We start from the raw sequence: 27182 nt of genomic DNA on the forward strand, positions 1-27182 counted from the left end.
AGGTTAGTAATGAGACTATATACAGAGGGTACAGGTTAGTAATGAGACTATATACAGGGGTACAGGTTAGTAATGAGACTATATACAGGGGGTACAGGTTAGTAATGAGGCTATATACAGAGGGTACAGAGTCAATGTCTGGGGGTACAGGTTAGTAATGAGGCTATATACAGGGGCTACAGGTTAGTAATGAGGCTATATACAGGGGGTACAGGTTAGTAATGAGACTATATACAGGGGGTACAGGTTAGTAATGAGACTATATACAGGGGGTACAGGTTAGTAATGAGGCTATATACAGGGGGTACAGGTTAGTAATGAGGCTATATACAGGGGGTACAGGTTAGTAATGAGGCTATATACAGGGGGTACAGGTTAGTAATGAGACTATATACAGGGGGTACAGGTTAGTAATGAGGCTATATACAGGGGGTACAGGTTAGTAATGAGACTATATACAGGGGGTACAGGTTAGTAATGAGACTATATACAGGGGTACAGGTTAGTAATGAGTCTATATACAGAGGGTACAGGTTAGTAATGAGACTATATACAGGGGTACAGTTTAGTAATGAGACTATATACAGGGGGTACAGGTTAGTAATGAGGCTATATACAGAGGGTACAGAGTCAATGTCTGGGGGTACAGGTTAGTAATGAGACTATATACAGGGGGTACAGGTTAGTAATGAGGCTATATACAGAGGGTACAGGTTAGTAATGAGGCTATATACAGGGGGTACAGGTTAGTAATGAGGCTATATACAGGGGGTACAGGTTAGTAATGAGGCTATATACAGGGGGTACAGAGTCAATGTCTGGGGGTACAGGTTAGTAATGAGACTATATACAGGGGTACAGGTTAGTAATGAGACTATATACAGGGGTACAGGTTAGTAATGAGACTATATACAGGGGTACAGGTTAGTAATGAGGCTTTATACAGGGGTACAGGTTAGTAATGAGGCTATATACAGGGGTACAGGTTAGTAATGAGACTATATACAGGGGGTACAGGTTAGTAATGAGACTATATACAGGGGGTACAGGTTAGTAATGAGGCTATATACAGGGGTACAGGTTAGTAATGAGGCTATATACAGGGGTACAGGTTAGTAATGAGACTATATACAGGGGGTACAGGTTAGTAATGAGGCTATATACAGGGGGTACAGGTTAGTAATGAGACTATATACAGGGGGTACAGGTTAGTAATGAGGCTATATACAGAGGGTACAGAGTCAATGTCTGGGGGTACAGGTTAGTAATGAGACTATATACAGGGGGTACAGGTTAGTAATGAGGCTATATACAGAGGGTACAGGTTAGTAATGAGGCTATATACAGGGGGTACAGGTTAGTAATGAGGCTATATACAGGGGGTACAGGTTAGTAATGAGGCTATATACAGGGGGTACAGAGTCAATGTCTGGGGGTACAGGTTAGTAATGAGACTATATACAGGGGTACAGGTTAGTAATGAGACTATATACAGGGGTACAGGTTAGTAATGAGACTATATACAGGGGTACAGGTTAGTAATGAGACTTTATACAGGGGTACAGGTTAGTAATGAGGCTATATACAGGGGTACAGGTTAGTAATGAGACTATATACAGGGGGTACAGGTTAGTAATGAGACTATATACAGGGGGTACAGGTTAGTAATGAGGCTATATACAGGGGTACAGGTTAGTAATGAGGCTATATACAGGGGTACAGGTTAGTAATGAGACTATATACAGGGGGTACAGGTTAGTAATGAGGCTATATACAGGGGGTACAGGTTAGTAATGAGACTATATACAGGGGGTACAGGTTAGTAATGAGGCTATATACAGGGGGTACAGGTTAGTAATGAGACTATATACAGGGGGTACAGGTTAGTAATGAGGCTATATACAGGGGGTACAGGTTAGTAATGAGACTATATACAGGGGGTACAGGTTAGTAATGAGGCTATATACAGGGGGTACAGGTTAGTAATGAGACTATATACAGGGGGTACAGGTTAGTAATGAGGCTATATACAGGGAGTACCGGTTAGTAATGAGACTATAAACAGGGGGTACAGGTTAGTAATGAGACTATATACAGGGGTACAGGTTAGTAATGAGACTATATACAGGGGTACAGGTTAGTAATGAGACTATATACAGGGGTACAGGTTAGTAATGAGACTATATACAGGGGGTACAGGTTAGTAATGAGACTATATACAGGGGTACAGGTTAGTAATGAGGCTATATACAGGGGGTACAGGTTAGTAATGAGACTATATACAGAGGGTACAGGTTAGTAATGAGACTATATACAGGGGGTACAGGTTAGTAATGAGACTATATACAGGGGGTACAGGTTAGTAATGAGACTATATACAGGGGGTACAGGTTAGTAATGAGACTATATACAGGGGGTACAGGTTAGTAATGAGGCTATATACAGAGGGTACAGAGTCAATGTCTGGGGGTACAGGTTAGTAATGAGGCTATATACAGGGGCTACAGGTTAGTAATGAGGCTATATACAGGGGGTACAGGTTAGTAATGAGGCTATATACAGGGGGTACAGGTTAGTAATGAGACTATATACAGGGGTACAGGTTAGTAATGAGACTATATACAGGGGGTACAGGTTAGTAATGAGGCTATATACAGGGGGTACAGGTTAGTAATGAGACTATATACAGGGGGTACAGAGTCAATGTCTGGGGGTACAGGTTAGTAATGAGACTATATACAGGGGTACAGGTTAGTAATGAGACTATATACAGAGGGTACAGAGTCAATGTCTGGGTGTACAGGTTAGTAATGAGACTATATACAGGGGTACAGGTTAGTAATGAGGCTATATACAGGGGGTACAGGTTAGTAATGAGACTATAAACAGAGGGTACAGAGTCAATGTCTGGGTGTACAGGTTAGTAATGAGACTATATACAGGGGTACAGGTTAGTAATGAGGCTATATACAGGGGGTACAGGTTAGTAATGAGGCTATATACAGAGGGTACAGAGTCAATGTCTGGGGGTACAGGTTAGTCCAGGTAATTTGTACATCTAGGTGGGGGTTAAGTGACTACATAGATAAAACATTTAAAAAAAACAGCAAGTAGAAGCAGCAGCGTATAAAAAGGAGGTGGTCAATGTAAATATTCTGGGTACCCATTTGATTAGCTGTTCAGGAGTCTTATGGCTTGGGGGTAGAAGCTGTTCAGGAGCCTTTTGGACCTAGACTTGGCGCTCCGGTACCGCTTGCCGTGTGGTAGCAGAGAGAACAGTCTATGACTAGGGTGGCTGGAATCTTTGTACATTTTTAGGTCCTTCCTCTGACACCGCCTGGTATAGAGGTCCTGGGTGGCAGGAAGCTTGGCCCCAGTGATGTACTGTGCCGTTCGCACTACCCTCTGTAGTGCCTTGCAGTCGGAGCCCGAGCAGTTGCCATACCAGGCGGCGATGCAACCAGTCAGGATGCTCTCGATGGTGCAGCTGTGGTGGATCTGAGGGCCCATGCTGAATCTTTTCAGTTTCCTGAGGGGGAAAAGGTGTTGTCGTCTTCACGACTGTCTTGGTGTGCTTGGACCGTGATGGTTTGTTGGTGATGTGGACACCAAGGAACTTGAAGCTCTCGACCTGCTCCACTACAGCCCACTGATGACCTCTGACCTGTAGTGTGTCGGTCTGCATGACCTCTGACCTGTAGTTTGATGATGTCAGTCCCATACAGGAAGTGAGTCATCTTCCAACAGCCGGAAGGAGATGCTTCCCAAGCCCGTCACCATAGTAACCAGCGAGTCCTCCTCCACCTGCTTCGTACGCTCCACCTCCGAGGAGTTTAGCTTCGGAGCGTCCCACACGCTCACCACCACCACACCTGCCCAGGTAAAGACTAGAACACACCTCACTACTACTACTACTACTACTGCCCAGGTAAAGACTAGAACACACCTCACTACTACTACTACTACTACTACTACTGCCCAGGTAAAGACTAGAACACACCTCACTACTTCTACTACTACTACTGCCCAGGTAAAGACTAGAACACACCTCACTACTACTACTACTACTACTGCCCAGGTAAAGACTAGAACACACCTCACCACTACTACTACTACTACTGCCCAGGTAAAGACTAGAACACACCTCACCACTACTACTACTACTACTACTACTGCCCAGGTAAAGACTAGAACACACCTCACCACTACTACTACTACTGCCCAGGTAAAGACTAGAACACACCTCACCACTACTACTACTACTACTACTACTACTGCCCAGGTAAAGACTAGAACACACCTCACCACTACTACTACTACTACTGCCCAGGTAAAGACTAGAACACACCTCACCACTACTACTACTACTACTACTACTGCCCAGGTAAAGACTAGAACACACCTCACCACTACTACTACTACTGCCCAGGTAAAGACTAGAACACACCTCACCACTACTACTACTGCTGCCCAGGTAAAGACTAGAACACACCTCACCACTACTACTACTACTACTGCCCAGGTAAAGACTAGAACACACCTCACCACTACTACTACTACTGCCCAGGTAAAGACTAGAACACACCTCACCACTACTACTACTACTGCCCAGGTAAAGACTAGAACACACCTCACTACTACTACTACTACTGCCCAGGTAAAGACTAGAACACAACTCACCACTACTACTACTACTACTGCCCAGGTAAAGACTAGAACACACCTCACCACTACTACTACTACTGCCCAGGTAAAGACTAGAACACACCTCACCTACTACTACTACTACTACTACTGCCCAGGTAAAGACTAGAACACACCTCACCACTACTACTACTACTACTGCCCAGGTAAAGACTAGAACACACCTCACCACTACTACTACTACTACTGCCCAGGTAAAGACTAGAACACACCTCACCACTACTACTACTACTACTGCCCAGGTAAAGACTAGAACACACCTCACCACTACTACTACTACTACTGCCCAGGTAAAGACTAGAACACACCTCACCACTACTACTACTACTACTACTGCCCAGGTAAAGACTAGAACACACCTCACCCTACTACTACTACTACTGCCCAGGTAAAGACTAGAACACACCTCACCACTACTACTACTGCTGCCCAGGTAAAGACTAGAACACACCTCACCACTACTACTACTACTACTGCCCAGGTAAAGACTAGAACACACCTCACCACTACTACTACTACTGCCCAGGTAAAGACTAGAACACACCTCACCACTACTACTACTACTGCCCAGGTAAAGACTAGAACACACCTCACTACTACTACTACTACTGCCCAGGTAAAGACTAGAACACAACTCACCACTACTACTACTACTACTGCCCAGGTAAAGACTAGAACACACCTCACCACTACTACTACTACTGCCCAGGTAAAGACTAGAACACACCTCACCACTACTACTACTACTACTACTACTGCCCAGGTAAAGACTAGAACACACCTCACCACTACTACTACTACTACTGCCCAGGTAAAGACTAGAACACACCTCACCAATACTACTACTACTACTGCCCAGGTAAAGACTAGAACACACCTCACTACTACTACTACTACTACTGCCCAGGTAAAGACTAGAACACACCTCACCACTACTACTACTACTACTACTGCCCAGGTAAAGACTAGAACACACCTCACTACTACTACTACTACTACTACTGCCCAGGTAAAGACTAGAACACACCTCACCACTACTACTACTACTGCCCAGGTAAAGACTAGAACACACCTCACCACTACTACTACTACTACTACTGCCCAGGTAAAGACTAGAACACACCTCACCACTCCTACTACTACTACTGCCCAGGTAAAGACTAGAACACACCTCACCACTACTACTACTACTACTGCCCAGGTAAAGACTAGAACACACCTCACCACTACTACTACTACTGCCCAGGTAAAGACTAGAACACACCTCACTACTACTACTACTACTACTGCCCAGGTAAAGACTAGAACACACCTCACTACTACTACTACTACTGCCCAGGTAAAGACTAGAACACACCTCACCACTACTACTACTACTACTACTGCCCAGGTAAAGACTAGAACACACCTCACCACTACTACTACTACTGCCCAGGTAAAGACTAGAACACACCTCACTACTACTACTACTACTGCCCAGGTAAAGACTAGAACACACCTCACTACTACTACTACTACTGCCCAGGTAAAGACTAGAACACACCTCACCACTACTACTACTACTACTACTGCCCAGGTAAAGACTAGAACACACCTCACCACTACTACTACTACTGCCCAGGTAAAGACTAGAACACACCTCACTACTACTACTACTACTACTGCCCAGGTAAAGACTAGAACACACCTCACCACTACTACTACTACTGCCCAGGTAAAGACTAGAACACACCTCACCACTACTACTACTACTACTACTGCCCAGGTAAAGACTAGAACACACCTCACCACTCCTACTACTACTACTGCCCAGGTAAAGACTAGAACACACCTCACCACTACTACTACTGCCCAGGTAAAGACTAGAACACACCTACACCACTACTACTACTACTACTGCCCAGGTAAAGACTAGAACACACCTCACCACTACTACTACTACTGCCCAGGTAAAGACTAGAACACACCTCACTACTACTACTACTACTACTGCCCAGGTAAAGACTAGAACACACCTCACCATTACTACTAACTACTACTACTACTACTGCCCAGGTAAAGACTAGAACACACCTCACCACTACTACTACTGCTGCCCAGGTAAAGACTAGAACACACCTCACTACTACTACTACTACTACTACTGCCCAGGTAAAGACTAGAACACACCTCCACTACTACTACTACTACTACTGCCCAGGTAAAGACTAGAACACACCTCACTACTACTACTACTACTGCCCAGGTAAAGACTAGAACACACCTCACCACTACTACTACTACTACTGCCCAGGTAAAGACTAGAACACACCTCACCACTACTACTACTACTACTGCCCAGGTAAAGACTAGAACACACCTCACCTACTACTACTACTACTGCACAGGTAAAGACTAGAACACACCTCACTACTACTACTACTGCCCAGGTAAAGACTAGAACACACCTCACCACTACTACTACTACTACTGCCCAGGTAAAGACTAGAACACACCTCACCACTACTACTACTACTACTGCCCAGGTAAAGACTAGAACACACCTCACCACTACTACTACTACTACTGCCCAGGTAAAGACTAGAACACACCTCACCACTACTACTACTACTGCCCAGGTAAAGACTAGAACACACCTCACCACACTACTACTACTACTGCCCAGGTAAAGACTAGAACACACCTCACCACTACTACTACTACTGCCCAGGTAAAGACTAGAACACACCTCACCACTACTACTACTACTACTGCCCAGGTAAAGACTAGAACACACCTCACTACTACTACTACTACTACTGCCCAGGTAAAGACTAGAACACACCTCACCACTACTACTACTACTACTGCCCAGGTAAAGACTAGAACACACCTCACTACTACTACTACTACTGCCCAGGTAAAGACTAGAACACACCTCACACTACTACTACTACTACTGCCCAGGTAAAGACTAGAACACACCTCACACTACTACTACTACTACTGCCCAGGTAAAGACTAGAACACACCTCACTACTACTACTACTACTACTGCCCAGGTAAAGACTAGAACACACCTCACCACTACTACTACTACTACTGCCCAGGTAAAGACTAGAACACACCTCACTACTACTACTACTACTGCCCAGGTAAAGACTAGAACACACCTCACACTACTACTACTACTGCCCAGGTAAAGACTAGAACACACCTACACTACTACTACTACTACTGCCCAGGTAAAGACTAGAACACACCTCACCACTACTACTACTACTACTACTGCCCAGGTAAAGACTAGAACACACCTCACTACTACTACTACTACTACTGCCCAGGTAAAGACTAGAACACACCTCACCACTACTACTACTACTACTACTGCCCAGGTAAAGACTAGAACACACCTCACTCTCACTACTACTACTACTGCCCAGGTAAAGACTAGAACACACCTCACCACTACTACTCTACTACTACTGCCCAGGTAAAGACTAGAACACACCTCACTACTACTACTACTACTACTGCCCAGGTAAAGACTAGAACACACCTCACCACTACTACTACTACTGCCCAGGTAAAGACTAGAACACACCTCACCACTACTACTACTACTACTACTGCCCAGGTAAAGACTAGAACACACCTACACTACTACTACTACTACTGCCCAGGTAAAGACTAGAACACACCTCCACTACTACTACTACTACTGCCCAGGTAAAGACTAGAACACACCTCACCACTACTACTACTACTGCCCAGGTAAAGACTAGAACACACCTCACCACTACTACTACTACTACTGCCCAGGTAAAGACTAGAACACACCTCACCACTACTACTACTACTACTGCCCAGGTAAAGACTAGAACACACCTCACCACTACTACTACTACTGCCCAGGTAAAGACTAGAACACACCTCACCACTACTACTACTACTACTGCCCAGGTAAAGACTAGAACACACCTCACTACTACTACTACTACTGCCCAGGTAAAGACTAGAACACACCTCACCACTACTACTACTACTACTGCCCAGGTAAAGACTAGAACACACCTCACCACTACTACTACTACTGCCCAGGTAAAGACTAGAACACACCTCACTACTACTACTACTACTACTGCCCAGGTAAAGACTAGAACACACCTCACACTACTACTACTACTGCCCAGGTAAAGACTAGAACACACCTCACTACTACTACTACTACTGCCCAGGTAAAGACTAGAACACACCTCACCCTACTACTACTACTACTACTGCCCAGGTAAAGACTAGAACACACCTCACTACTACTACTACTACTGCCCAGGTAAAGACTAGAACACACCTCACTACTACTACTACTACTGCCCAGGTAAAGACTAGAACACACCTCACCACTACTACTACTACTGCCCAGGTAAAGACTAGAACACACCTCACCATAACTACTACTACTACTACTGCCCAGGTAAAGACTAGAACACACCTCACCACTACTACTACTACTACTGCCCAGGTAAAGACTAGAACACACCTCACCACTACTACTACTACTGCCCAGGTAAAGACTAGAACACACCTCACCAACTACTACTACTACTACTGCCCAGGTAAAGACTAGAACACACCTCACCACTACTACTACTACTGCCCAGGTAAAGACTAGAACACACCTCACCACTACTACTACTACTACTGCCCAGGTAAAGACTAGAACACACCTCACCACACTACTACTACTACTGCCCAGGTAAAGACTAGAACACACCTCACTACTACTACTACTACTACTGCCCAGGTAAAGACTAGAACACACCTCACCACTCTACTACTACTACTGCCCAGGTAAAGACTAGAACACACCTCACTACTACTACTACTACTGCCCAGGTAAAGACTAGAACACACCTCACCACTACTACTACTACTACTGCCCAGGTAAAGACTAGAACACACCTCACTCTACTACTACTACTACTGCCCAGGTAAAGACTAGAACACACCTCACCACTACTACTACTACTACTGCCCAGGTAAAGACTAGAACACACCTCACTACTACTACTACTACTGCCCAGGTAAAGACTAGAACACACCTCACCACTACTACTACTACTACTGCCCAGGTAAAGACTAGAACACACCTCACCACTACTACTACTACTGCCCAGGTAAAGACTAGAACACACCTCACCACTACTACTACTACTACTGCCCAGGTAAAGACTAGAACACACCTCACTACTACTACTACTACTGCCCAGGTAAAGACTAGAACACACCTCACCACTACTACTACTACTACTGCCCAGGTAAAGACTAGAACACACCTCACCACTACTACTACTACTACTACTGCCCAGGTAAAGACTAGAACACACCTCACCACTACTACTACTACTGCCCAGGTAAAGACTAGAACACACCTCACTACTACTACTACTACTACTGCCCAGGTAAAGACTAGAACACACCTCACCACTACTACTACTACTGCCCAGGTAAAGACTAGAACACACCTCACCACTACTACTACTACTACTGCCCAGGTAAAGACTAGAACACACCTCACCACTACTACTACTACTGCCCAGGTAAAGACTAGAACACACCTCACTACTACTACTACTACTGCCCAGGTAAAGACTAGAACACACCTCACCACTACTACTACTACTACTGCCCAGGTAAAGACTAGAACACACCTCACCACTACTACTACTACTACTACTGCCCAGGTAAAGACTAGAACACACCTCACTACTACTACTACTACTGCCCAGGTAAAGACTAGAACACACCTCACTACTACTACTACTACTACTGCCCAGGTAAAGACTAGAACACACCTCACCACTACTACTACTACTACTGCCCAGGTAAAGACTAGAACACACCTCACCACTACTACTACTACTGCCCAGGTAAAGACTAGAACACACCTCACTACTACTACTACTACTGCCCAGGTAAAGACTAGAACACACCTCACCACTACTACTACTACTGCCCAGGTAAAGACTAGAACACACCTCACCACTACTACTACTACTACTACTGCCCAGGTAAAGACTAGAACACACCTCACCACTACTACTACTACTGCCCAGGTAAAGACTAGAACACACCTCACCACTACTACTACTACTACTGCCCAGGTAAAGACTAGAACACACCTCACCACTACTACTACTACTACTGCCCAGGTAAAGACTAGAACACACCTCACTACTACTACTACTACTACTGCCCAGGTAAAGACTAGAACACACCTCACCACTACTACTACTACTACTGCCCAGGTAAAGACTAGAACACACCTCACCACTACTACTACTACTACTGCCCAGGTAAAGACTAGAACACACCTCACTACTACTACTACTACTACTGCCCAGGTAAAGACTAGAACACACCTCACCACTACTACTACTACTACTGCCCAGGTAAAGACTAGGAACACACCTCACCACTACTACTACTACTACTGCCCAGGTAAAGACTAGAACACACCTCACTACTACTACTACTACTACTGCCCAGGTAAAGACTAGAACACACCTCACCTACTACTACTACTACTGCCCAGGTAAAGACTAGAACACACCTCACCACTACTACTACTACTACTGCCCAGGTAAAGACTAGAACACACCTCACCACTACTACTACTACTGCCCAGGTAAAGACTAGAACACACCTCACTACTACTACTACTACTACTGCCCAGGTAAAGACTAGAACACACCTCACTACTACTACTACTACTGCCCAGGTAAAGACTAGAACACACCTCACTACTACTACTACTACTACTGCCCAGGTAAAGACTAGAACACACCTCACTACTACTACTACTGCCCAGGTAAAGACTAGAACACACCTCACCACTACTACTACTACTACTACTGCCCAGGTAAAGACTAGAACACACCTCACCACTACTACTACTACTACTGCCCAGGTAAAGACTAGAACACACCTCACCACTACTACTACTACTGCCCAGGTAAAGACTAGAACACACCTCACCACTACTACTACTACTACTGCCCAGGTAAAGACTAGAACACACCTCACCCACTACTACTACTACTGCCCAGGTAAAGACTAGAACACACCTCACCTTACTACTACTACTACTGCCCAGGTAAAGACTAGAACACACCTCACCACTACTACTACTACTGCCCAGGTAAAGACTAGAACACACCTCAATACTACTACTACTGCCCAGGTAAAGACTAGAACACACCTCACTACTACTACTACTACTGCCCAGGTAAAGACTAGAACACACCTCACTACTACTACTACTACTACTGCCCAGGTAAAGACTAGAACACACCTCACCACTACTACTACTACTACTGCCCAGGTAAAGACTAGAACACACCTCACCTACTACTACTACTGCCCAGGTAAAGACTAGAACACACCTCACTACTACTACTACTACTGCCCAGGTAAAGACTAGAACACACCTCACCACTACTACTACTACTACTGCCCAGGTAAAGACTAGAACACACCTCACCACTACTACTACTACTGCCCAGGTAAAGACTAGAACACACCTCACCACTACTACTACTACTACTGCCCAGGTAAAGACTAGAAACACACCTCACCACTACTACTACTACTACTGCCCAGGTAAAGACTAGAACACACCTCACCATACTACTACTACTACTGCCCAGGTAAAGACTAGAACACACCTCACCACTACTACTACTACTACTGCCCAGGTAAAGACTAGAACACACCTCACCACTACTACTACTACTACTGCCCAGGTAAGAGACTAGAACACACCTCACCACTACTACTACTACTACTGCCCAGGTAAAGACTAGAACACACCTCACCACTACTACTACTACTACTGCCCAGGTAAAGACTAGAACACACCTCACCACTACACTACTACTACTACTGCCCAGGTAAAGACTAGAACACACCTCACCACTACTACTACTACTGCCCAGGTAAAGACTAGAACACACCTCACTACTACTACTACTACTGCCCAGGTAAAGACTAGAACACACCTCACCACTACTACTACTACTACTGCCCAGGTAAAGACTAGAACACACCTCACCACTACTACTACTACTGCCCAGGTAAAGACTAGAACACACCTACACTACTACTACTACTACTGCCCAGGTAAAGACTAGAACACACCTCACCACACTACTACTACTACTGCCCAGGTAAAGACTAGAACACACCTCACCACTACTACTACTACTGCCCAGGTAAAGACTAGAACACACCTCACCACTACTACTACTCTACTGCCCAGGTAAAGACTAGAACACACCTCACCACTACTACTACTACTACTGCCCAGGTAAGACTAGAACACACCTCACTACTACTACTACTACTGCCCAGGTAAAGACTAGAACACACCTCACCACTACTACTACTACTACTGCCCAGGTAAAGACTAGAACACACCTCACCACTACTACTACTACTGCCCAGGTAAAGACTAGAACACACCTCACCACTACTACTACTACTACTGCCCAGGTAAAGACTAGAACACACCTCACCACTACTACTACTACTGCCCAGGTAAAGACTAGAACACACCTCACTACTACTACTACTACTACTGCCCAGGTAAAGACTAGAACACACCTCACCACTACTACTACTACTGCCCAGGTAAAGACTAGAACACACCTCACTACTACTACTACTACTACTGCCCAGGTAAAGACTAGAACACACCTCACCACTACTACTACTACTACTGCCCAGGTAAAGACTAGAACACACCTACCACACACTACTACTACTACTACTACTGCCCAGGTAAAGACTAGAACACACCTCACCACTACTACTACTACTGCCCAGGTAAAGACTAGAACACACCTCACCACTACTACTACTACTACTGCCCAGGTAAAGACTAGAACACACCTCACCACTACTACTACTACTACTGCCCAGGTAAAGACTAGAACACACCTCACCACTACTACTACTACTACTGCCCAGGTAAAGACTAGAACACACCTCACCCTACTACTACTACTACTGCCCAGGTAAAGACTAGAACACACCTCACCACTACTACTACTACTACTGCCCAGGTAAAGACTAGAACACACCTCACCACTACTACTACTACTACTGCCCAGGTAAGAGACTAGAACACACCTCACCACTACTACTACTACTACTGCCCAGGTAAAGACTAGAACACACCTCACCACTACTACTACTACTACTGCCCAGGTAAAGACTAGAACACACCTCACACTACTACTACTACTACTGCCCAGGTAAAGACTAGAACACACCTCACTACTACTACTACTACTACTGCCCAGGTAAAGACTAGAACACACCTCACCAACCTACTACTACTACTGCCCAGGTAAAGACTAGAAACACACCTCACCACTACTACTACTACTACTGCCCAGGTAAAGACTAGAACACACCTCACCACTACTACTACTACTACTGCCCAGGTAAAGACTAGAACACACCTCACCACTACTACTACTACTACTGCCCAGGTAAAGACTAGAACACACCTCACCACACCTACTACTACTGCCCAGGTAAAGACTAGAACACACCTCACCACTACTACTACTACTACCTGCCCAGTGTAAAGACTAGAACACACCTCACCACTGCTACTACTACTGCCCAGGTAAAGACTAGAACACACCTCACCACTACTACTACTACTACTGCCCAGGTAAGACTAGAACACACCTCACCACTACTACTACTACTACTGCCCAGGGTGAGACTAGAGACACACCTCACCACTACTACTACTACTACTGCCCAGGTAAAGACTAGAACACACCTCACTACTACTACTACTACTGCCCAGGTAAAGACTAGAACACACCTCACACTACTACTACTACTACTGCCCAGGTAAAGACTAGAACACACCTACCTACTACTACTACTACTGCCCAGGCAAGACTAGAACACACCTCACCACTACTACTACTACTACTGCCCAGGTAAAGACTAGAACACACCTCACTACTACTACTACTACTGCCCAGGTAAAGACTAGAACACACCTCACTACTACTACTACTACTGCCCAGGTAAAGACTAGAACACACCTACCACCACTACTACTACTACTGCCCAGGTGAAGTGAGACTAGAACACACCTCACTCACTACTACTACTACTACTGCCCAGGTAAAGACTAGAACACACCTCACTACTACTACTACTACTACTGCCCAGGTAAAGACTAGAACACACCTCACTACTACTACTACTACTACTGCCCAGGTAAAGACTAGAACACACCTCACCACTACTACTACTACTGCCCAGGTAAAGACTAGAACACACCTCACTACTACTACTACTACTGCCCAGGTAAAGACTAGAACACACCTCACCTACTACACTACTACTACTGCCCAGGTAAAAGACTAGAACACACCTCACCACTACTACTACTACTACTGCCCAGGTAAAGACTAGAACACACCTCACTACTACTACTACTACTACTGCCCAGGTAAAGACTAGAAACACACCTCACTACTACTACTACTACTGCCCAGGTAAAGACTAGAACACACCTCACTCACTACTACTACTACTACTGCCCAGGTAAAGACTAGAACACACCTCACCCTACTACTACTACTACTGCCCAGGTAAAGACTAGAACACACCTCACCACTACTACTACTACTACTACTGCCCAGGTAAAGACTAGAACACACCTCACCACTACTACTACTACTACTACTGCCCAGGTAAAGACTAGAACACACCTCACCACTACTACTACTACTACTACTGCCCAGGTAAAGACTAGAACACACCTCACCTACTACTACTACTACTGCCCAGGTAAAGACTAGAGAACACACCTCACCAACTACTACTACTACTGCCCAGGTAGAGACTAGAACACACCTCACTACTACTACTACTACTACTGCCCAGGTAAAGACTAGAACACACCTCACCACTACTACTACTACTACTGCCCAGGTAAAGACTAGAACACACCTCACCACTACTACTACTACTGCCCAGGTAAAGACTAGAACACACCCTCACCACTACTACTACTACTGCCCAGGTAAAGACTAGAACACACCTCACCACTACTACTACTACTACTACTGCCCAGGTAAAGACTAGAACACACCTCACCACACTACTACTACTACTGCCCAGGTAAAGACTAGAACACACCTCACCACTACTACTACTACTGCCCAGGTAAAGACTAGAACACACCTCACTACTACTACTACTACTGCCCAGGTAAAGACTAGAACACACCTCACCACACTACTACTACTACTACTGCCCAGGTAAAGACTAGAACACACCTCACCAACTACTACTACTACTGCCCAGGTAAAGACTAGAACACACCTCACCACTACTACTACTACTGCCCAGGTAAAGACTAGAACACACCTCCACTACTACTACTACTACTGCCCAGGTAAAGACTAGAACACACCTCACCACTACTATACTACTACTGCCCAGGGTAAAGACTAGAACACACCTCACTACTACTACTACTACTACTGCCCAGGTAAAGACTAGAACACACCTCACTACACTACTACTACTACTGCCCAGGTAAAGACTAGAACACACCTCACCACTACTACTACTACTACTGCCCAGGTAAAGACTAGAACACACCTCACCACTACTACTACTACTACTACTGCCCAGGTAAAGACTAGAACACACCTCACCACTACTACTACTACTACTGCCCAGGTAAAGACTAGAACACACCTCACCACTACTACTACTACTGCCCAGGTAGAGACGAACACACCTACCACTACTACTACTACTGCCCAGGTAAAGACTAGAACACACCTCACCACTACCCTACTACTGCCCAGGTAGGGGCCACACCTCACTACTACTACTACTACTACTGCCCAGGTAAAGACTAGAACACACCTCACCACTACTACTACTACTACTGCCCAGGTAAAGACTAGAACACACCTCACCACTACTACTACTACTGCCCAGGTAGAGACTAGAACACACCTCACTACTACTACTACTACTACTGCCCAGGTAAAGACTAGAACACACCTCACCACTACTACTACTACTACTGCCCAGGTAAGACTAGAACACACCTCACCACTACTACTACTACTACTGCCCAGGTAAGAGACTAGAACACACCTCACCACTACTACTACTACTGCCCAGGTAAAGACTAGAACACACCTCACCAACACTACTACTACTACTGCCCAGGTAAAGACTAGAACACACCTCACCACTACTACTACTACTGCCCAGGTAAAGACTAGAACACACCTCACTACTACTACTACTACTACTGCCCAGGTAAAGACTAGAACACACCTCACCACTACTACTACTACTGCCCAGGTGGACTAGAACACACCTCACCACTACTACTACTACTGCCCAGGTAAAGACTAGAACACACCTCACCACTACTACTACTGCTGACTACTAACTGCCCAGGTAAAGACTAGAACACACCTCACCACTACTACTACTGCCCGGGTAAAGACTAGAACACACCTCACCACTACTACACTACTGCCCAGGTAAAGACTAGAACACACCTCACCACTGCTACTACTACTGCCCAGGTAAAGACTAGAACACACCTCACACTACTACTACTACTACTGCCCAGGTAAGACTAGAACACACCTCACTACTACTACTACTACTGCCCAGGTAAAGACTAGAACACACATCACCACTACTACTACTACTACTGCCCAGGTAAAGACTAGAACACACCTCACTACTACTACTACTGCCCAGGTAAAGACTAGAACACACCTCACCACTACTACTACTACTACTGCCCAGGTAAAGACTAGAACACACCTCACCACTACTACTACTACTACTGCCCAGGTAAGACTAGAGACACACCTCACTACTACTACTACTACTACTGCCCAGGTAAGAGACTAGAACACACCTCACCACTACTACTACTACTACTGCCCAGGTAAAGACTAGAACACACCTCACCAACTACTACTACTGCCCAGGTAAAGACTAGAACACACCTCACCACTACTACTACTACTGCCCAGGTAAGAGACTAGAACACACCTCACCACTACTACTACTACTACTGCCCAGGTAAAGACTAGAACACACCTCACCACTACTACTACTACTACTGCCCAGGTAAAGACTAGAACACACCTCACTACTACTACTACTACTACTGCCCAGGTAAAGACTAGAACACACCTCACCAACTACTACTACTACTGCCCAGGTAAGACTAGAGACACACCTCACCACTACTACTACTACTACTGCCCAGGTAAGACTAGAACCACACCTACCACTACTACTACTACTGCCCAGGTAAGACTAGAAACACACCTCACCACTACTACTACTACTACTGCCCAGGTAAAGACTAGAACACACCTCACTACTACTACTACTACTGCCCAGGTAAAGACTAGACACACCTCACCACTACTACTACTACTACTGCCCAGGTAAAGACTAGAGACACACCTCAACTACTACTACTACTGCCCAGAAGCTGGACACACCTCCCACTACTACTACTACTACTGCCCAGGTAAGAGACTAGAGACACCCTCACCACTACTACTACTACTGCCCGGTGGGACTAGAGCCCTACTGCTACTACTACTGCCCAGGTAGAGCTAAAACACACCTCCCACTACTACTACTACTGCCCAGGTAAAGACTAGAACACACCTCACCACTACTACTACTACTGCCCGGGTAAAGACTAGAACACACCTCACCACTACTACTACTACTACTGCCCAGGTGAGACTAGGACACCTCACCACTACTACTACTACTGCCCAGGTAGAGACTAGAACACACCTCACCACTACCACTACTACTGCCCAGGTAAAGACTAGAACACACCTCACCACTACTACTACTACTACTACTGCCCAGGTAAAGACTAGAACACACCTCACCACTACTACTACTGCCCAGGTAGAGACTAGAGACACACCTTCTACTACTACTACTACTGCCCAGGTAAAGACTAGAACACACCTCAACTACTACTACTACTGCCCAGGTAAAAGGCTAGAGACACACCTCACCACTACTACTACTACTGCCCAGGTAAAGACTAGAACACACCTCACCACACCTCACACTGCCCAGGTAAAGACTAGAACACACCTCACCACTACTACTACTACTACTGCCCAGGTAAAGACTAGAACACACCTCACCACTACTACTCTACTGCCCAGGTAAAGACTAGAACACACCTCACTACTACTACTACTACTGCCCAGGTAAAGACTAGAACACACCTCACCACTACTACTACTACTACTGCCCAGGTAAAGATAGAAACACACCTCACCACTACTACTACTACTACTGCCCAGGTAAAGACTAGAACACACCTCACCACTACTACTACTACTACTACTGCGGGTAAAGACTAGACACACCTCACCAACTACTACTACTACTGCCCAGGTAAGACTAGAACACACCTCACCACTACTACTACTACTGCTCGGGTAAGGACTAGAACACACCTCACCACTACTACTACTACTACTGCCCAGGTAGAGACTAGAACACACCTCACCACTACTACTACTGCTACTGCCCGAGGTAAAGACTAGAAACACACCTCACCACTACTACTACTACTGCCCAGGTAAAGACTAGAAACACACCTCACCACTACTACTACTACTCCTAACTGCACACCTACCACTACTACTACTACTACTGCCCAGGTAGAGACTAGAAACACACCCACCACTACTACTACTACTGCCCAGGTGAGACTGGAGACACACCTCACCACTACTACTACTACTACTGCCCAGGTAAAGACTAGAACACACCTCACTACACTACTACTGCCCGGGTAAACTAGAACACACCTCACACTACTACTACTACTACTGCCCCAGGTAAGAGACTAGAGCCACACCTCACCGCTACTACTACTACTACTGCCCAGGTAAAGACTAGAGACACACCTCACCACTACTACTACTACTGCGGAGAGACTAGAGACACACCTCACCCTACTACTACTACTGCCCAGTAAGACTAGAACACACCTAACTACTATACTACTGCCCAGGTAAAGACTAGAACACACCTCATAGCTACTACTACTACTGCCCAGGTAAAGACTAGAACACACCTCCCAACTACTACTACTACTGCCCAGGTAAGACTAGAACACCTCACCACTACTGCTACTGCTACTACTGCCCAGGTGAAGACTAGAACACACCTCACTACTACTACGCTACTACTGCCCAGGTGGGACTAGAACACACCTCACTACTACTACTACTACCTGCCCGAGGTAAAGACTAGAACACACCTCACCACTACTACTACTACTACTACTGCCCAGGAAGACTAGAAACACACCTCACCCTACTACTACTACTGCCCAGGTAAAGACTAGAACACACCTCCACTACTACTACTACTACTGCCCAGGTAAAGACTAGAACACACCTCACCACTACTACTACTACTACTGCCCAGGTAGAGACTAGAACACACCTCACCACTACTACTACTACTGCCCAGGTAAAGACTAGAGACACACCTCACCACTACTACTACTACTACTGCCCAGGTGAGACTAGAACACACCTCCCCACTACTACTGCTACTGCCCAGGTAGAGACTAGAACACACCTCACTACTACTACTACTACTACTGCCCAGGTGAGACTAGAACACACCTCACCACTACTACTACTACTACTGCCCAGGTAAAGACTAGAGACACACCTCACCACTACTACTACTACTACTGCCCGGTAAAGACTAGAACACACCTCACACTACTACTACTACTGCCCAGGTAAAGACTAGAACACACCTCACCACTACTACTACTACTACTGCCCAGGTGAAAGACTAGAACACACCTCACCACTACTACTACTACTACTGCCCAGGTAAAGACTAGAACAACTCAACACTACTACTGCCCAGGTAAAGACTAGAACACACCTCCTACCACTACTACTACTACTGCCCAGGTAAAGACTAGAACACACCTCACCTACTACTACTACTACTGCCCAGGTAAAGACTAGAACACACCTCACCACTACTACTACTACTACTGCCCAGGTAAAGACTAAAACACACCTCATATACTCCCCTCACTACTACTACTACTGCCCAGGTAAAGACTAGAACACACCTCACCACTACTACTACTACTACTGCCCAGGTAAGACTAGAACACACCTCACCACTACTACTACTACTACTGCCCAGGTAGAGACTAGAACACACCTCACCACTACTACTACTACTACTGCCCAGGTAAAGACTAGAACACACCTCACTACTACTACTACTACTGCCCGGGTAGAGACTAGAACACACCTCACTACTACTACTACTACTGCCCAGGTAAAGACTAGAACACACCTCACCACTACTACTACTACTACTGCCCAGGTAAAGACTAGAACACACCTCACTACTACTACTACTACTACTGCCCAGGTAAAGACTAGAACACACCTCACCAACTACTACTACTACTACTGCCCAGGTAAAGACTAGAACACACCTCACCACTACTACTACTACTGCCCAGGTAAAGACTAGAACACACCTCACTACTACTACTACTACTGCCCAGGTAAAGACTAGAACACACCTCACCACTACTACTACTACTACTGCCCAGGTAAAGACTAGAACACACCTCACCACTACTACTACTACTACTGCCCAGGTAAAGACTAGAACACACCTCACCACTACTACTACTACTGCCCAGGTAAAGACTAGAACACACCTCACTACTACTACTACTACTACTGCCCGGGTAAAGACTAGAACACACCTCACCACTACTACTACTACTACTGCTCAGGCGACTACTCACTACTACTGCCCAGGTTAAGACTAGAACACACCTCACACTACTACTACTACTACTGCCCAGGTAAGACTAGAACACACCTCACCACTACTACTACTACTACTGCTGCCCAGGTAAAGACTAGAGACACACCTCACTACTACTACTACTGCCCAGGTAAAGACTAGAACACACCTCACTACTACTACTACTACTACTGCCCAGGTAAAGACTAGAACACACCTCACCACTACTACTACTACTGCTGCCCAGGTAAAGACTAGAACACACCTCACCACTACTACTACTACTACTGCCCAGGTAAAGACTAGAACACACCTCACCCTACTACTACTACTACTGCCCAGGTAAAGACTAGAACACACCTCACACTACTACTACTACTACTACTGCCCAGGTAAAGACTAGAACACACCTCACTACTACTACTACTACTACTGCCCAGGTAAAGACTAGAACACACCTCACCACTACTACTACTACTACTACTGCCCAGGTAAAGACTAGAACACACCTCACCACTACTACTACTACTACTGCCCAGGTAAAGACTAGAACACACCTCACTACTACTACTACTACTACTGCCCAGGTAGAGACTAGAACACACCTCACCACTACTACTACTACTACTGCCCAGGTAAAGACTAGAACACACCTCACTACTACTACTACTACTGCCCAGGTAAGACTAGAACACACCTCACCTACTACTACTACTACTGCCCAGGTAAAGGACTAGAACACACCTCACTACTACTACTACTACTGCCCAGGTAAAGACTAGAACACACCTCACCACTACTACTACTACTGCCCAGGTAAAGACTAGAACACACACCTCACCACTACTACTACTACTACTGCCCAGGTAAAGACTAGAACACACCTCACCACTACTACTACTACTGCCCAGGTGAGGCTAGAGACACACCTCACCGCTACTGCTTACTCTACTACTGCCCAGGTAGAGACTGAACACACCTCACTACTACTACTACTACTGCCCAGGTGAGACTAGAACACACCTCACCACTACTACTACTACTACTACTGCCCAGGTAAGACTAGAAACACACCTCACCACTACTACTACTACTGCCCAGGTAAAGACTAGAACACACCTCACCAACTACTACTACTACTGCCCAGGTAAAGACTAGAACACACCTCACCACTACTACTACTACTACTGCCCAGGTAAAGACTAGAACACACCTCACCACTACTACTACTACTGCCCAGGTAAAGACTAGAACACACCTCACCACTACTACTACTACTGCCCAGGTAAAGACTAGAACACACCTCACTACTACTACTACTACTGCCCAGGTAAAGACTAGAACACACCTCACCACTACTACTACTACTACTGCCCAGGTAAAGACTAGAACACACCTCACCCTACTACTACTACTACTGCCCGGGTGAGACTAGAACACACCTCACCACTACTACTACTACTGCCCAGGTGAAAGACTAGAACACACCTCACCACTACTACTACTACTACTGCCCAGGTAAGACTAGAACACACCTCACTACTACTACTACTACTACTGCCCAGGTGAGACTAGAAACACACCTCACCACTACTACTACTACTACTGCCCAGGTAAAGACTAGAACACACCTCACCACTACTACTACTAGCTGCCCAGGTAAAGACTAGAACACACCTCACCACTACTACTACTACTACTGCCCAGGTAAAGACTAGAACACACCTCACCACTACTACTACTACTGCCCAGGTAAAGACTAGGAACACACCTCACCACTACTACTACTACTGCCCAGGTAAAGACTAGAACACACCTCACCACTACTACTACTACTACTGCCCAGGTAAAGACTAGAACACACCCTCACCACTACTACTACTACTTGCCCAGGTAAAGACTAGAACACACCTCACTACTACTCACTACTACTACTGCCCAGGTAAAGACTAGAACACACCTCACCACTACTACTGCTACTACTGCCCAGGTAAGACTAGAACACACCTCACCACTACTACTACTACTGCCCAGGTAAAGACTAGAACACACCTCACTACTACTACTACTACTACTGCCCAGGTAAAGACTAGAACACACCTACCACTACTACTACTACTACTGCCCAGGTAAAGACTAGAACACACCTCACCACTACTACTACTACTGCCCAGGTAAAGACTAGAACACACCTCACCACTACTACTACTACTACTGCCCAGGTAAAGACTAGAACACACCTCACCCACTACTACTACTGCCCAGGTAAAGACTAGAACACACCTCACTACTACTACTACTACTACTGCCCAGGTAAAGACTAGAACACACCTCACCACTACTACTACTACTACTGCCCAGGTAAAGACTAGAACACACCTCACCACTACTACTACTACTGCCCAGGTAAAGACTAGAACACACCCTCACCACTACTACTACTACTGCCCAGGTAAAGACTAGAACACACCTCACCACTACACTACTACTACTACTGCCCAGGTAAAGACTAGAACACACCTCACTACTACTACTACTACTGCCCAGGTAAAGACTAGAACACACCTCACCACTACTACTACTACTGCCCAGGTAAAGACTAGAACACACCTCACCATCTACTACTACTACTGCCCAGGTAAAGACTAGAACACACCTCACTACTACTACTACTACTACTACTGCCCAGGTAAAGACTAGAACACACCTCACCACTACTACTACTACTACTGCCCAGGTAAAGACTAGAACACACCTCACTACTACTACTACTACTGCCCAGGTAAAGACTAGAACACACCTCACTACTACTACTACTACTGCCCAGGTAAAGACTAGAACACACCTCACCACTACTACTACTACTACTGCCCAGGTAAAGACTAGAACACACCTCACCACTACTACTACTACTACTGCCCAGGTAAAGACTAGAACACACCTCACTACTACTACTACTACTACTGCCCAGGTAAAGACTAGACACACCTCACTACTACTACTACTACTACTGCCCAGGTGAGACTAGAACACACCTCACCACTACTACTACTACTGCCCAGGTAAAGACTAGAACACACCTCACCACTACTACTACTACTACTGCCCAGGTAAAGACTAGAACACACCTCACTACTACTACTACTACTGCCCAGGTAAAGACTAGAACACACCTACACTACTACTACTACTACTGCCCAGGTAAAGACTAGAACACACCTCACCACTACTACTACTACTACTGCCCAGGTAAAGACTAGAACACACCTCACCACTACTACTACTACTACTGCCCAGGTAAAGACTAGAACACACCTCACCACTACTACTACTACTACTGCCCAGGTAAAGACTAGAACACACCTCACCACTACTACTACTACTACTGCCCAGGTAAAGACTAGAACACACCTCACCACTACTACTACTAACTGCCCAGGTAAAGACTAGAACACACCTCACCACTACTACTACTACTACTGCCCAGGTAAAGACTAGAACACACCTCACCACTACTACTACTACTACTGCCCAGGTAAAGACTAGAACACACCTCACTACTACTACTACTACTGCCCAGGTAAAGACTAGAACACACCTCACTACTACTACTACTACTACTGCCCAGGTAAAGACTAGAACACACCTCACTACTACTACTACTACTGCCCAGGTAAAGACTAGAACACACCTCACCACTACTACTACTACTACTGCCCAGGTAAAGACTAGAACACACCTCACCACTACTACTACATGCCCAGGTAAAGACTAGAACACACCTCACTACTACTACTACTACTGCCCAGGTAAAGACTAGAACACACCTCACCACTAACTACTACTACTGCCCAGGTAAAGACTAGAACACACCTCACCACTACTACTACTACTGCCCAGGTAAAGACTAGAACACACCTCACACTACTACTACTACTACTGCCCAGGTAAAGACTAGAACACACCTCGCACTACTACTACTACTACTGCCCAGGTAAAGACTAGAACACACCTCACTACTACTACTACTACTGCCCAGGTAAAGACTAGAACACACCTCACCACTACTACTACTACTACTGCCCAGGTAAAGACTAGAACACACCTCACCACTACTACTACTACTACTGCCCAGGTAAAGACTAGAACACACCTCACCACTACTACTACTACTACTGCCCAGGTAAAGACTAGAACACACCTCACTACTACTACTACTACTACTGCCCAGGTAAAGACTAGAACACACCTCACCTACTACTACTACTACTGCCCAGGTAAAGACTAGAACACACCTCACCTACTACTACTACTACTACTGCCCAGGTAAAGACTAGAACACACCTCACACTACTACTACTACTACTGCCCAGGTAAAGACTAGAACACACCTCACTACTACTACTACTACTACTACTGCCCAGGTAAGAGACTAGAACACACCTCACTACTACTACTACTACTGCCCAGGTAAAGACTAGAACACACCTCACCTACTACTACTACTACTGCCCAGGTAAAGACTAGAACACACCTCACCACTACTACTACTACTACTGCCCAGGTAAAGACTAGAACACACCTCACTACTACTACTACTACTGCCCAGGTAAAGACTAGAACACACCTCACCACTACTACTACTACTACTGCCCAGGTAAAGACTAGAACACACCTCACCACTACTACTACTACTGCTCAGGTAAAGACTAGAACACACCTCACTACTACTACTACTACTACTGCCCAGGTAAAGACTAGAACACACCTCACCACTACTACTACTACTACTGCCCAGGTAAAGACTAGAACACACCTCACCACTACTACTACTGCCCAGGAGACTAGAACACACCTACTACTACTACTACTGCCCAGGTAAAGACTAGAACACACCTCACCACTACTAACTACTACTGCCCAGGTAAAGACTAGAACACACCTCACTACTACTACTACTACTACTGCCCAGGTAAAGACTAGAACACACCTCACTACTACTACTACTACTGCCCAGGTAAAGACTAGAACACACCTCACTACTACTACTACTACTGCCCAGGTAAAGACTAGAACACACCTCACACTACTACTACTACTGCCCAGGTAAAGACTAGAACACACCTCACCACTACTACTACTACTACTGCTGCCCAGGTAAAGACTAGAACACACCTCACTACTACTACTACTACTGCCCAGGTAAAGACTAGAACACACCTCACTACTACTACTACTACTGCCCAGGTAAAGACTAGAACACACCTCACCACTACTACTACTACTACTACTGCCCAGGTAAAGACTAGAACACACCTCACACTACTACTACTACTACTACTGCCCAGGTAAAGACTAGAACACACCTCACTTTTACTACTACTACTACTGCCCAGGTAAAGACTAGAACACACCTCACCACTACTACTACTACTGCCCAGGTAAAGACTAGAACACACCTCACCACTACTATACTACTACTGCCCAGGTAAAGACTAGAACACACCTCACCACTACTACTACTACTGCCCAGGTAAAGACTAGAACAC

The 27182-nt window shown here is 45.6% G+C and overlaps 1 protein-coding gene across 1 annotated transcript in view; it reads left to right on the forward strand.

Annotated features, from left to right (window-relative positions):
* Positions 1–27182, forward strand: part of spred3 (sprouty related EVH1 domain containing 3) — a 107591-nt gene that overhangs the window by 20721 nt on the left and 59688 nt on the right. The window contains exon 4 of the mRNA XM_045724908.1: positions 3716–3880. Coding sequence (XP_045580864.1) covers positions 3716–3880 — 165 coding nt within the window. The remainder of the gene's footprint in view (positions 1–3715; positions 3881–27182) is intronic.

This window comes from Salmo salar, chromosome ssa09 (assembly GCF_905237065.1).
Source record: "Salmo salar chromosome ssa09, Ssal_v3.1, whole genome shotgun sequence".
Taxonomy (NCBI): domain Eukaryota; kingdom Metazoa; phylum Chordata; class Actinopteri; order Salmoniformes; family Salmonidae; genus Salmo; species Salmo salar.